We start from the raw sequence: 14557 nt of genomic DNA, 5'->3' as shown, positions 1-14557 counted from the left end.
AGAAAGACCAGCACTATTTATACATCATGCCTCCATCACTGAGCTGTTGATATGTGCTATATTAATTCAAAAACAAAAGCCAAAAGTCAGCCACCGTAGAGGACAAAAGATTCTGTACGCTATTTGGACTTACATCTCCACAGGGTTGTTATGCTGCTTGGCAGTGAAGTTGTGCTTGGCACAAGGTGTAGACTGTTCCCAGAGAGGCCTGGTGTTACCACGGCACTGCTGCCACATTTCGATGGTACATAGTAGGCCTAGAGAACTTGATGACACATTGAACGCATGATTTAAAAGCCCCACAGAAAAAACATTCTTGGGGCTTGAGGTTATGGCACAATTCCTTAAAAGCATAAATCTGTCTGTTCATGTGAGAAATACATACATCATAGACACCATCCAGTACAAGCAGGGTTAGTGGATAAAAGGTCCAGCCCTCCAAATGAAATTGCTGACATAATAAGAAATGTAGATTTCAGTCACATACAGTTAATGTGCCCTTTGTCAAAGGCATGTCAGAGGTGACATGTGACCATGTAACCCAAGATCTTAGACAGTTGGAGCATTGGATCCTTCTCTGGTTCCATTCCATATGTTAATGTAACCCTGTTCTCAAAAGTTTGAACAATAAATGTTCAGGCTGTAAATGTTAGCATAAAGAAAAAATAATGTTTTTTTTTTATCTGTACTGACTGGTCTATACTGCTGGCTGTAAAAATGTATTTTATTTTTGTGTATAAGGGTGGTGCCATTTAGTTGTCACACAGGCGAGAAGCCTTCATGCATGCAGAAAATAGTCTGTGAGGAGAAATGGTGCCGTTTTTACATCCAGCTACCCAGCATTCACTGCTGCACTGCCATAGATTGAATGAGTGGCCCTGGGTTTTTTAAACCTTACTCCTGCAGCACCTGTCTCTCTTGTCACGAGGAGGAGTGCGCCTGTCCTTTTGGGCCCTCAGTGCTGACGGAGTTTGGAGGAGGGGACTGTGCGTGTGTGCATGTGAATGTCTTACACTGCAGGACGCACACTCTTCTACATGTGCTCTGAGTGGACAGAACCAGTCTCAGACCCATCATATTCCGATATTGAGGCAGAGGTGACAAGAAGCCCAGATATGGAGAATTTCGTCAGGGGCAGGGATGTGTGGATTGTGAGCAGTGTATGTTTTATGGCCACATATCTGTGGCGCCGTCTGTGGAATTTACTGTCCTACCGACGCAAGAGCAGAGCGTCCTCTCCCTGTGCCTCCTTCTCAGATGCTAAGGTACTAAGCCATACACCTGCAGCCTGACAGATGGAGGCGATAAAACATTTCATTTAAACCTCTAAAATAAATAATGATTATTAATTTTATGTTTTTTCCATCCCCCATCATCACAGAGTTTTACTAATGCTCCACCCATTACTGAGGGTAAAGGCATTTTTTTGCATAATTTTAGAAGGAGAATGTTTGCATAGAAAAAAAATTGTCAGTCAATAACAAAATGTTTCTTAATCCACTTTTGCCATTTTTTTGTTCTACATTCAAAAAGCCTGCTCATCAGTGTAAAACTGACATCCACAATATATGGCATTCGAAAAGGTCAGCTTTATCTGCAAGGTCATGACTTTTACAATCTGCACTATATGGTTTCAGAGGGAATGCTCATTCATTGTATGAGGTGAAATAATGACCTGAAAGATGGAAAGATTTAGGATAATTAACAAATTAAGGACAATTAACTCATTCTTTTTATTATAGTGGCACATCATTAATGCTTATTATTTATTAATGTTCTAGTTATTGGTAACACTTTAAATGTGTAACCATTGAGTGACCCGAAAATTAGAAGCAGAAGAAATAAGACACTACATGGCAATGTGAAATACGAGTCGTGTTTTGACAGCATTTTATGTGAAGTATTCACAAACAGCATCTCTCTTTCTTTGCTGCTGTCCTTTGAGCTATAAATCAAAAATCCCCACCACTATGACATAGTTATCATGGGTTATGAGCTAAGCCTCTATTACGGTCATGAAAATAATTTAAACTGCGACAGCACTGTTGGGTGGCAAACCTTGATGACGTAATGTGTGTCATGTGTGAGGCAGCTTTGTTAAGGTGTCTCCCATGAAAGGGACAGAAGTAGTATTGCACATTTTGAAAGTGAAGTCATTGTCATTGTGAAGTACAGCAAGAACAGCACTCTGTGCACGCAATGAAATGTGTCCTCTGCTTTTAACTTGTCACCCTTAGTGATCAGGTGATAAACAGCTGATATACAGTATGTACAGTATACTTAAAGGCTGTACTGACTGCGTTCACAAGGATAACGCAATCACATGAAACATTCTTCATTCAAAAACATTTAGAGTTGAACCCTGGAGTATATTAACACTTGTTAAGTGTTTTTGACTCTTAACACTTCATAAATTACCTCCATTTATATATCCTGTATTTATTGTAGAAACAAGGACAAAGAGTGCAGAACCTCAGGGCGTCAAGGGCAGTGGCGACACAGTCACCCCTTGACAGATCAGCTCTTTGAAAAGAACATTTGGTTCGGGAGACTTGGCTCATGCGTAATTGATAAAGCGGGGTAAATCCTGCTCCATCTGACGCAGTAACACGAGACCACAGTCATGCAGTCATTTATCAGGCCCTGGTCCAGGCCCTCAGTTAAATCTTCTACTTTGGCTTCTCTTTTTTTCAGTTTTTATTAACTAGCTACATTCTCTAGTAGTGTTCACCACAGAATTCTCCTTGCACCGCACACGCATGGCATTTGACTGACAAAAGTCATGATGAATGTTTATATTGACATGTTTGAGGGGAACATTCATGCTGAAATGCATGCTGAAATTATACAGCAGTTATGTGAAATGTTGGATAATGAACTATACAAACAGCAAAATTATTTTTTGTGCTATGGCTATCATCACCATTATTGATTGTCATTAGATGCTCTTTTTTAATGAAAAAATGAATATGAATCAATATATTCCAAATCTACATACAGTCATTAAAATGTTTAATTTTTGCAGACTTTAATCTTGAGCTTGACTGAAGTCATGACATTAACATGCCTGACTGAATTTATGAAACCAATGGTGCACAGTCTGTTCTGTAGATTTATGCTGCCATCTGCTGTCAACTTGAAGGCTGTACAAGACAATGTAAACTCAGTAAGACAGAGGAGGCGTAATGGTTTCATTGACAGCACATACATTTTCAGGGACTTTGTCTAAAACATAAAATTATTAGTAATGTTAGTAACTTCTCCAAATCATCCAAATTGCTTTCTTTCTACCATGTGCAGTTGAAACCAATGTAGGACCCTATAGGTGCCTGTGGCCCCAAAGCATATTGAAAAGGCCCAGTTTGAATGGTGTGCTACTTTACAGACAGGGGGGCGCCATGCTGATGCCGAGCCAGGGTCAGGTGTTAGGTTTCCCTGTGGGATTGCACGTGTCCCCTCCCCAATCGTCCCAGAGATCAGCAAGGGTTGGCACCGTCTAATTGGCACTGCCTGTAGGCATCAAGTTACCAGCCGCACACTACCCTGAATCATCCTGGAACAGAGTGTTCCAGTTGAAACTGAGGGGCAGGGAATTGGGTAAGGTAGCCTGGAGGGGCGGGGATCCCAGTTATATTGGCAAAATAGCTGATATGTCTTGTAAGATGCTCCTCGTCAATTTTTCAGAATATACTGTGCCTGTGGAAAGTGTTCACAGAGCTTCACTTTTTCCACATGTTGTTATGTTACAGCCTTATTCCAAAATGGATTAAATTCTACACACAACACCCTATAATAACCACATGAAAATGTTTACTTGAGGTTTTGGCAAATTTATAAAAATAAAAAATAAAAAACAGAGAAATTCATGTCAGAGCACAAAACAAGTATGAAGTCAAAGGAATTGTCTGTAGACACTAGGCACTAATCTGGGGAAGGTTACAGAAATTCTGCTGCTTTGAAGGTCTCAATGAACACAGTGGCCTCCATCATCCATAAGTGTAAGAAGTTCAAAACCACGAGGACTCTTTCTAGAGTTGGCCGGCCACCTAAACTGAGCGATCAGGTGAGAAGGACCTTAGTCAGGGAGGTGACTAAGAACATGAAGGTCACTCTGTCAGAGCTCTGGAGGTCCTCTGTGGATAGAGGAGAACCTTCTAGAACAACAACCATCTCTGCAGCCATCCACCAATCAGGCCTGTATGGTAGAGTGACAAACAAAATTGGGAGAATCAAAATTCTGTGGTCTGATGAGACAAAGATTTAACTCTTTGGTGTGAATGCCAGATGTCCCATTTGGAGGAAACCAGGCACCACTCATCACCAGGCCAATACCATCCATACAGTGAAACATGGTGGTGACCGCATCATTCTGTGGGATGTTTTTTTGCTGCAGGAACTGGGAGACTAGTTAAGATAGAAGGAAAGATGGATGAAAACCTGTTCCAGAGCGCTCTGGAACTCGGTTCATCTTTCAGCAGGACAATGACCCAGAAGCACACATCCAAAATGTAAAATGTGGCTTCAGGACAACTCTGTGAATGTCCTTGAGTGACTCAGTCTGAGCCCAAATTTGGATCCAATTGAACATCTATGGAGAGATCTTAAAATGGCTGTTCACTAATGCTTCCCTTTCAACCTGATGGAGCTTGAGAGGAGCAGCGAAGCGGAATGGACCAAACTGGCCAGAGATAGGTGTGCCAAGCTTGTGGCATTATATTCCAAAAGACTTTAGACTGTAATTGCTGCCAAAGGTGCATCGACAATATATTGAGTAATGGTTGTGAATACATGTGATTTCTCAACTTACTTCTTTTTAATCAACTTGCCAAAACATCAAGCAAATGTTTTTCACATTGTCATTATGGGATGTTGTGTGTAGAATTCTGAGGGAAAAAAATGCATTTAATCAATTTTTGAATAAGGCTGTAACATTAGAAAAGAATGTGGGGAAAGTGATGCACTTTGTATATAATAATACTTTCTGAATGCACTCATTGTTTGTATTTAATATTTACTGTAAATGTAGCTCAACAAACTTAATTTGCTTGATTCTTTCAGAAAGAAATATTTAAAAATTGATATAATGTTTATAAACCATTACTTACATTATTATGTGCAGAGGGAATTATTTTGCAGTTCTTACCACATGTCTGTGGTGATGGGTTTAAGTGCCAGTGTTTGGCAGCATGCTCCACTTGGCACATCAAGGCTCCCACTCAGCAGAAGAGCAGTCTGAGTGTGGAGGGTGAATGGCTGTCACTCAAGTTTCACTGTAAGCTGCCAGTACTATAAACTGGATCTCAGTGGTCATGTGTCGCATGGAATGGATGATGGCTGTTTACAATTTTTCCTTTGTTGCTAAGAGCTGTGAGGGTTCTGTTTGATGGATCTGAGTTGTGCAGTCTCAAATATCAGCAATATTTAAAGCCAATGATAGATTTTGAGTGTTAATGGAACCTTTATTTTAAATTCTGCTGCAGTTTTCAGTCCTTTAAGCTCTAGATATCTACATAAAAATGACTTTTTAAAATTTTTACATCTTCAGGTAATTTCATTACTGATAGACATGTACTGTTAGGGATTGCTTGAAAGGCTAGGTTATAACTATATAGAAATCTGGAAAAATAACTAGTCAAAATTCAAAATAGTCTACAGTAGTACAATCTGAACAGTTATGAGCCATTATTAAGTGCCACCAGCTGCACAGAATGTGCATTGTCCGCACCGCTACTGTCATTTGCTGCCCCTTGAGACAGGTGTGACTGGTTTGGTTTACTTTGTCCCCATTCGTGTCTCATTTGTCAGAACAACCTTGTTGTTTGCTTTTTTCCCAGGCACTGCTTGCGATAATAGTAGAAATAGTACAGAAATAAGATCCGACTTCAGTGTAGTAAAGCCTGATCTATTTTACTTTTATTTTGCTTTTGACCTGTCAAGCATTATTAGTTATGAAAACTATGTGAACACCATTAGCATGTTTTTTACTCTGTTTTTATCCATTAGAAAATGTTGTTATGAGGCTACGTCAGGTTGAGCACCCTGACGTCGGTTTATGTGGCTGAGGGCAGAGGCTTGAGTTTCAGCCTCTAAGTTAAAATTGATCTGTAACTGTCCCAAGCGATGGTGAACAAGCTCCTTCATCCAGTCCACTGGATGTGTGTGTCAGCAGTGTGTCACTACATAAATCATATCTACCAGTATTCTTGGGTTTCAGCTCAGGTGCCGAGTTCATGGTAGAGACCAAGAAAGTGAGGGGCTGCTTCCCTCTGTTGAGCGACACTGGGGACAGCTACATCACACGAGTAGATCACACTATCTAGAGATAGCACTGAGATTGTCCAAAGGGTGTCTTCCTTCCACCTTTGTAGTTCATGTAATGTTCTTGTCTTCCTTCCTAGACTGTAGCAGCTTAATTTTATGAGCTGAGCAAAAAATATCCGCTGAAGAATTGGTCAAACATCGAACCCCCCCACCAACATACCAGCACCTGTTTGTTCCTTTCCATTTAAAAACAGTAGCTTGCCAAGAGGCTATCAGATGCCAGATGAATTCTTCTTTAAGAATGTTTACTTATCAGGAGATAATATTTCAACATACCGTCACATTGCATGTTCATAGATCAGAGATCAGGAACACGCTTAGGTTTCTTTTTCCATGCTTGTATTTAAAGGACTTTATTGGGGGCTGTGTGAGTATGAGAGTTAATGTGAGTGTGTTTTCCAAGACCCCATTGACACCTGGCAGTTGAATGCCGCAGGGGCTTTAACACTCGACATGTCTCATGTGTCTGACAGCCAAGCCCCTCCCCCTCGCAACAGCCCCCAGCCCTCAACCCCACTCCGGGCCAGAGGCATCCTGTGCTGACGCATGACCCCCTCACTCCTGTCTTACATTTAGGGAAGGCAGCTCCTGTCCTTAATTCCATTTCCAGTCGGGCGAGGCACAGGACTGCTAAGCTGAATCTGAGAGAAGGAAGACTTTCGAATGTACGCTGTTTCACATCTGATTTTCGGTGATTTGCGGGGAAAAAAGGGATAGAGCCAACTGCATTTATCGAAGAACAGCATCTGCAGACTTGGGCCCAGTTTGAGAACATGAGTTCCTCAGGACCTCACACTGGGATTGACCTCATTCAGATCCGAATTGAATCTCTGAGCGACAAGATGGACAAACTTATCAGCATCCAGGAAAAGGTTCTAAGCCGACTTGATGGCATGTCACAGGACATTGACGGCATCGAGAAGGAAGTCGAGAACCTCAAGGTGGACAAGGAGGAGAATAATGTGCCAGCTCCACTGCCTCCTCGACCTCCAGCTGTGAGGGAGATTTGTCAGGAGATGAGCACCATCATGTGTGCTGTTAACCAGCGCTCTGAGCAGCAGGCCGAGAAGCTGGAGGGGATGGAAAAACTGGTCCTGGGCATCCAGCAAGTCATCAGCTTCATTGGGGAGAGCGTGAAGACCTCCAAAGTTGTGGATCTTATGTTTAGAAAGCCTGCTGCAAGGAGGAACAAGATCATCTCCACACTGGTGCCCAAACTCAAGGAGTGCAAAGGAAAACAGGCCAAGAGACAGGGACAGAATGAAAACAATGAAGTTATGTCCTCTAAGGTAAGTTAGATAGTTCTACAATGATTTCAGCCATATTTGCCCCAGGGATGGTGAGAATGCTCTAGGGTAATACAGGTTGGAGGTTAGTGGGCTGACTGGTAAGGACAACCACATCCATCTCCTGCAATGTGCAAGGCATAGAGACCAAGAAAACTTCTCAAAAGTGTTTATCATGCTTTTGCTGCCTATTCAGGTCTTGAGTGCAGGACATGAAGCATGATGCATATCTTTCACTTCACACACCACACTTTCACAGGTCAACACAGGCCCTGTCGACCTGTCCGATGAGTATTTTCCAGCTGACGATGCTGGGTGTATGCTTGCAGTCACTATTTACGGAATGTCTTCTCTGGTAGTAAGATTGCAGGAAGTCGAATTTGCTGGAGGCATATTTTCACATTTATGGAATCATGTTTGTGGAATCACGTTTGCAGACAGATACCAATCAATTATAGAAGTCCTTTCAGAGAAAATGCTGTGCATTCTGAATTGTGCATTACAACACACAATTTAATGGATTAACCAGCCTTTGTCTCAACCCGTAAAAGCTTTCAGCATGAAAGGTTGAAGCCATGAGTATCTATATAGCCACTGAGCACCCACGGTTATCAAATTAAACAGTTAATGATTAATGGGGTGAAGAAATGTTGCTGAATACTAATGTTACAGGGTGAACATTCTGTTTCATATATAAAGAGCTTAAAATAAACATAGACTGGCCACAACTGGCATGAAGTTTTGACCCAGTCACTCCAAGTGTCCAGTATTTTCCACCAGTAGACACATTCTGCTTAGCATGTCAACTGAAACTGAAAAACCAGATCAATAACTGGGAGTTTCTCCAAAACTTTACTATTTAGCCAAGCCTAGTTCCTGGAGCTGTAAACAGCTGTAAAACATAAATGGCCTAAATATGCACAGAACCCACAACATTCTTAGAGAACCTTGTATATAAGGTTGGGTATAAGATCATAACCCTTTGGGAATAAGTATAAATGCATTGACAGCCATTCTTGGCTGGCCACTCTCTTGGTTGATGGTTTAAAATCACTTTTTTACATTGAAAGTAAAATTTATATTTATATTTATGTCCATAAATAATTTTCCACACTTGAATGGCAAGTGAATGCAAGTGAATGGAATCTGGAAAGTCCTAATGTCTGAAAACTCTTGGGTCACTAAGGCCTTCGGATCAGAAATGATCACGTACTGTTCAGTATGTGCTGACTTTACACACAGCTATATGAAACATATACCACAGTGATCACAACAAACATTCTTGGAATCTTCCGGAATGCTTACTGTCATCGGGCCTCATGTCAGGTGTCGGTTCTGCCCCGAGCCTTCAGATTTCTGCCTGCCAACGGACGTCATAGAACTCCCCCTCCTGTCCTCCCACTTTTCCATTTGACCTTAAAAAAACTTCTATCGGCATGACAACCTCATGCTTAGCATATCTCTTTTCTCTCACATAGACCGGTACTTGGGGGCCCGAAACTGGGGACCCCATAATCTGCTGCTGTCTTCTTAAAAAGGAGTGTCTGTTGAGCCTGTCCCTGTTACGAATACATACACAGGATCTGGATGAGACACTGTGTTTTCCACCACTAACGACAACATTACCCACAATCCTCTTATCCAAACTGACCCATTACTGGCATGCTCCACCAGATCCATTCTGTATGATTTCATTACATTTTAAATCATGTCAAATCTAGCAGAAGGCTGCTGAGCATGTCTTTTTTGCTTCATGCACAATGGTAAAACATTGTGGGTTTATTGCTCATTCATATTTCTAGAAACTTTCATGTAAATGTCAAGTATGTAACTTTTAAAGTCATCTACCCTTATGTTCAGAGGTCCAAGAATCCTTTATGCAGTTTTCCTTTCTCTTCCTTTCTCTTTCTTTCCCACCACTCTTCATCCTTTTTAAGTATAAGGGAAAAGAAGGGAAAGAAAAACCTCATTTGAGCCTGAAGGATCTGAAAGCACAGAAGAAGAAGAAGCCTCCAGATTCAGCAGGTAGAGAGGCAGCAAGTGTGCTCATGCACATAATTAACACTTCAGACCACCGTGGTTTGTACACACACTATAATGTTTTTAAAGCGCTCTACATTTTTCATCCTCAACAGACTGTATTTCCTTGAAGAAGCAAGCTCTCCTGTTTGAGGAGGTACAGAAACTCAACAGAGAAAATGCAGAGCATTCAGCCAGCATTGAGTCTTCAATTGTGGAGGCTGCAGTGTCCGAGGAGATTCCTCCGGTGCCTACTGCAAACCAGTCTCTTATGGACAAAAGCTTCTGGATCTTAGATGGTCGCAAGGGACCTGCAGCTGAGCCCAAAAAGGCCCCAGAGAAGGAAAGGGAGACAGAAGTGGTGTTCAATGAACCAGAGGTGGAAGAAAGAGAAGAGTCAGAAGAAACTGAGACTTCAAACGAGGAAGACATTGCCATAGAGATGAAAACTGAGGCTTCAGAGGTGACAGAAGAAGAAAAAGAATTGGCCATCGGAAAGGCAGAAGTTGCTGCGACGGGAAGTCCATCCATGCTTGATGATGCTGAGACAGAACCGGAGACTTCTTCTGTGAACGTCTTCTGTGAAATTACACAGGATTCCTCATCTCAAAGGTAATTTCTCATTCAGAGTCAACCACTATGTCTATACAGTGTAACGAGTCTATTACGTTTCCATGGAAAGCCTGTGTTGAAAATGTCCATGTCTCTCGCTGATGGTGGATCTCCACCATCTTTAACATTTAAACTGTTTCTGCTGCTTAACAGCTCTGGAAATGCGCCGCTGGAGCAGACAGAAGAATGCAGCACCATCAGCGATCGACGAGTTACAGAAGAGGACAGTGAAACAGAGGAGCACAAAAAGAGCAGAGTGGAGGAGGCAGAGGGAGAAGATGTGGAAAATGGGCCTCAGGAAAATGAAGACATGTGTGCCATATTCAAAGCTGATGGTGTGGAATTTAAGATCAACTTCGGTGATTTAAAGGAGAAAGAAGATGAAGATGCGGATGATACAGACGAACCAGTCTATATCATAGGTAAGCATTTTTACGGCATTTATCAGACGGCCTTTATCCAGAGCGACTTACAATCAGTAGTTACGGGGACAGTCCCCCCCCGAAGCAATTTAGGGTTAAGTGTGGACACAATGGTAGTAAGTGGGATTTGAACCTGGGTCTTCTGGTTCATAGGCAAGTGTGTTACCCCTAGGCTACTACCACCCGAGCGTTTTGGGCGTCTGAATGACTACATTTGAATATCCAATTGGTTGTGCCACCTTGCCTACACCAGGCCCAGAATGCATGTTCCGCTGATTTGATTATGTGAGTTATGGTGAGTTATCAGGTGCCATGCAAGCTGATAAATACAGATACTGCTTCTGACCCTCCTCTCTCTCTCTCTCTCTCTCTCTGTCTCTCTCTCTCTCTTTCCACTCTGACTTGCAGATAGCAGCCCACCCCCGTCAGCTCCCTTCAGCCATCGGATTGTCTCCGCAAAGCCGAACCAGATCAGTAATTTCTACACCATCAACAGGCAGGAGATCCTCGGAGGGTACGTTCTCTTCACTTTTTTTTGATTGACATCAGGATTTGGAATCAGACCTGCAGAACAGAATGTATGCGAGATAGCGTGAAGGCACATTTGTTCTTTAATCGGTTCAGAAAGATTACTTGCATAACCTCAGCACAGTCTGTCACCCCCTCCCAGATCCTTGTACCCCTCTGTCCCTCCTCACCCTTTTCATAGCTTGAGAGTCAGGGCAGATATTTTTACCCTCCTGCGTTTGGGGTATGTGAAACTGGAACCCTGAGCCAGCTGGACGCTAATCACTGTGGGCTAATTTAGTGCTTCAAAGAGACGCTCAACTTGCTGTTAATGAAACAGGGTGTAGGAGTGCGCCGGGACAGGAAAACGTCTCATGAGAGAAGGTTTCCCCACTCACTGGTATTACACACAAGTCAGTTTTGGAACAGTGGCACAGTCACCGATTGGTCATGCTCATGTCTGTTGTCTTTTGAGTATCTTTTAATCTGAGACAAATAAGCCTGGCCTTTTGGCAAGGCCTCGTACAGGGAGATATTGTTACTGAATAAGACAACCTCCCGAGAATATGAAAGGGTACTTTTATTTATAGAGTAAAAGTACCACCGTGTCTGAGTTCTCAATGTATTTTCAGGGGTCGTTTTGGTCAGGTGCACAAGTGCATGGAAAACTCATCTGGACTCACGCTGGCAGCCAAGATAATCAAAGCAAGAACCCCGAAGGAAAAGGTACAGCAAGCACCTCAATGGAAAGTCTCAGATCAGGAGGCAGCATGTCGGGGCTAACGGTTGTGTTTTCATTCATTTATTTTTGCCAGGAAATGGTAAAGAATGAGATTCAGGTCATGAACCAGCTGGACCATGCCAACCTGATCCAACTTTATGCGGCATATGAGTCCAGGAACGACATCATTCTGGTGCTGGAGTAGTACGTAACCTAGTCTATAAAAATTTCATTTGGTGCCCTCTAGTGTTTGCTTTTAACATGTTGTGGGAAACACACTGATAAAAAAACATGGTATAGTAGTTATGGAATAAGGACATAGTATGTACATCATAGAGAGTGGAGTGAAAATATGACGTGTGTGATGTGTGTTTGCAGCGTGGATGGTGGAGAGCTTTTTGACAGGATCATTGATGAAAACTACACCCTGAGAGAACTGGACACTGTGCTTTTTATCAGGCAGATCTGCGAGGGTCTGCGCCACATGCACAAAATGTACATCCTTCATCTGGACCTGAAGGTACATGTGTTACAAATAGGTACAAAAACAGGTAAATATGAGAACACACACGGTTTAATTCACTGCTTTGTTTCTTCTGCTTTAGCCTGAGAACATTCTGTGTATAAGCAGAGCCACAAATAAGATCAAGATCATTGACTTTGGCCTGGCAAGAAAGTAAGTAATTTTTTTGTGCGAATACGTTAAATCTGGCCTGAAAATGAAATATATTTAAAATGCCGTGTCCTTGTCAGATATCAGCCCAGAGAAAAGTTGCGAATTAACTTTGGCACGCCAGAGTTCCTAGCACCTGAAGTGATCAACTATGATTTTGTGTCCTTCAACACGGACATGTGGAGTCTTGGTGTTATTACCTACATGCTGTAAGTGGCTTTATGCACACCAGCACACAAACAGTGTATACACAAAAAAAACACATTCACTCGTTCACACACGTTGTGTTGCTCCTACAGCCTGAGTGGCCTGTCCCCCTTCTTGGGTGATGATGACAATGAGACCCTGAACAACATTCTTGCTTGCCAGTGGAATTTTGAGGAAGAGGAGTTCACTGACATATCAAATGAAGCAAAGGACTTCATCTCGAAACTCCTGATCTACAACAAAAGGTACCAGCGTGGTTCAGTTTTTTCCCCCCGCACATGTGCTGAAGTATATCCAGGTCCCCACACTGTCTCATTGTCTCCACAGCTGGAGGATAGGTGCAGCTGAAGCTCTGAGGCACCCATGGCTGTCTGACCCTTGCCTCCATCACAGGCTTCGTGAAAAGGCAGGCAGTTTCTTCATTTCCACTGTTACACTAATCGATCCTTTGAGAGATGCCTTGATTGACATGCTGTCTGTCAACTGATCTTTTACAGAAGAACATGTGCCGTTCACGTCGGAACTCATGCTTGCCTCCAACACAGAGTTTATCGTAAATTTCCACAAAAGTCTCCTTTAAGGTTTGCACAATGTTAACTTTAAACAGAAATATGAAACCTCTGATTCAGGATTCCTCTGTAATAATGGTGCTAATTTTTGGTTTATTTCCCCACAGAGCTTTCTAGAAGCCCAGTGGCTCACATGGACCAATAATGCAGAACCTCTGCTTGCCATTAGTATCACTGGACCTTACCTGCCTGAAGTTTTCTTGGACGTTAACCATGTGTACACCTATATATAAACACAACGCAACATTTTGATGATGCTGATGATGGGGTTATGTTTTTCCACAGAGCAAGCAAATAAAATCCGGAGGCATTTAAGATCACTTAAGTATGCAAATGCATACTGGTGCCGTAGACATGTCATAAAACCTACTTTACATCTGCATATCCAGCATAACTCAGGATTAATTGGTCAAGTCCACATGTCTTATGCATATGATATAGGCCCATGCTGACCTACAAAAAGCTGCTCAGAGCTGGACAGAAAAGTTTGTATTTTCCTGCAAACTATATTTAGTTATTTAGTTATGTTATAGTTCAGTCTTCCAATTGACATGCACAATATATAGTTTGCTTTTGTTCTCATTATATTAATTTTACCAAAATATGTACAAACATATCTGACTCTTATTTTTAGCTCATTTAATCGAAAAGAACTGATGACAGTGAGCAAGGCCTGGCTTATTTAGGCTAAGCGTACTGTGTTCAAGTCCCTTTCAATTGTTGTACATTGATTAACTAACTCTGTATAGATTTACATATTTTATAATCACCTAGCCAACTAAATGATTCCTTTACTTTTGGTTCTTTGAACATGCAGTATGTCTTGGGGTTGGTGATTGCATTGAGAAAAAAGATTACATACAGCTGTCCAAACTTAGTCTCCTCATCTGAAGAATATGGCGAAAGCTGAACTAGAAAAAAAGGGCATCCTATGGTACCATGAATTATCACCTTGAATTATGTCTTGAATGATCATCATGTAATTTGCAAATACGTTGTGTAATTTTGTGATTTCTGTTTTAGTATAACAGTACTGGAATATGTATAATTTATTGGTAATACCAAAAAAAAAACAAAAAAAAAAACACAAGCTTGATCACTGTGAATAGATAATAAACAATTATTTATACATATTTATTAGCCATAATTGAATCTAATACTATATAAATCAAAAGATGTATCATGAAAATGTTTGCTTATTAAATTTTGGCTGAATTGTT

The 14557-nt window shown here is 41.7% G+C and overlaps 1 protein-coding gene across 2 annotated transcripts in view; it reads left to right on the top strand.

Annotated features, from left to right (window-relative positions):
* mylk4a (myosin light chain kinase family, member 4a) overlaps positions 1 to 14557 on the top strand; it is a 21736-nt gene extending 7179 nt beyond the window's left edge. Inside the window, exons 1-14 of one of the 2 annotated variants that reach the window (XM_028976634.1) lie at positions 6856 to 7610; positions 9545 to 9632; positions 9743 to 10238; positions 10392 to 10660; positions 11069 to 11174; positions 11800 to 11893; positions 11983 to 12092; positions 12267 to 12408; positions 12494 to 12564; positions 12642 to 12770; positions 12861 to 13013; positions 13096 to 13174; positions 13266 to 13349; positions 13445 to 14557. In XM_028976634.1, coding sequence (XP_028832467.1) covers positions 7095 to 7610; positions 9545 to 9632; positions 9743 to 10238; positions 10392 to 10660; positions 11069 to 11174; positions 11800 to 11893; positions 11983 to 12092; positions 12267 to 12408; positions 12494 to 12564; positions 12642 to 12770; positions 12861 to 13013; positions 13096 to 13174; positions 13266 to 13325 — 2313 coding nt within the window. In that variant the 5' untranslated portion in view covers positions 6856 to 7094 and the 3' untranslated portion in view covers positions 13326 to 13349; positions 13445 to 14557. Of the gene's footprint in view, positions 1 to 6855; positions 7611 to 9544; positions 9633 to 9742; positions 10239 to 10391; positions 10661 to 11068; positions 11175 to 11799; positions 11894 to 11982; positions 12093 to 12266; positions 12409 to 12493; positions 12565 to 12641; positions 12771 to 12860; positions 13014 to 13095; positions 13175 to 13265; positions 13350 to 13444 lie in introns of those variants that run through there. The other variant, XM_028976635.1, reaches the window with a different exon arrangement.

The sequence above is a fragment of the Denticeps clupeoides genome, chromosome 4 (assembly GCF_900700375.1).
Source record: "Denticeps clupeoides chromosome 4, fDenClu1.1, whole genome shotgun sequence".
Taxonomy (NCBI): domain Eukaryota; kingdom Metazoa; phylum Chordata; class Actinopteri; order Clupeiformes; family Denticipitidae; genus Denticeps; species Denticeps clupeoides.
Note: the sequence above shows the minus strand (reverse complement) of the source record. Positions and strands in the feature narration are given on the sequence as shown.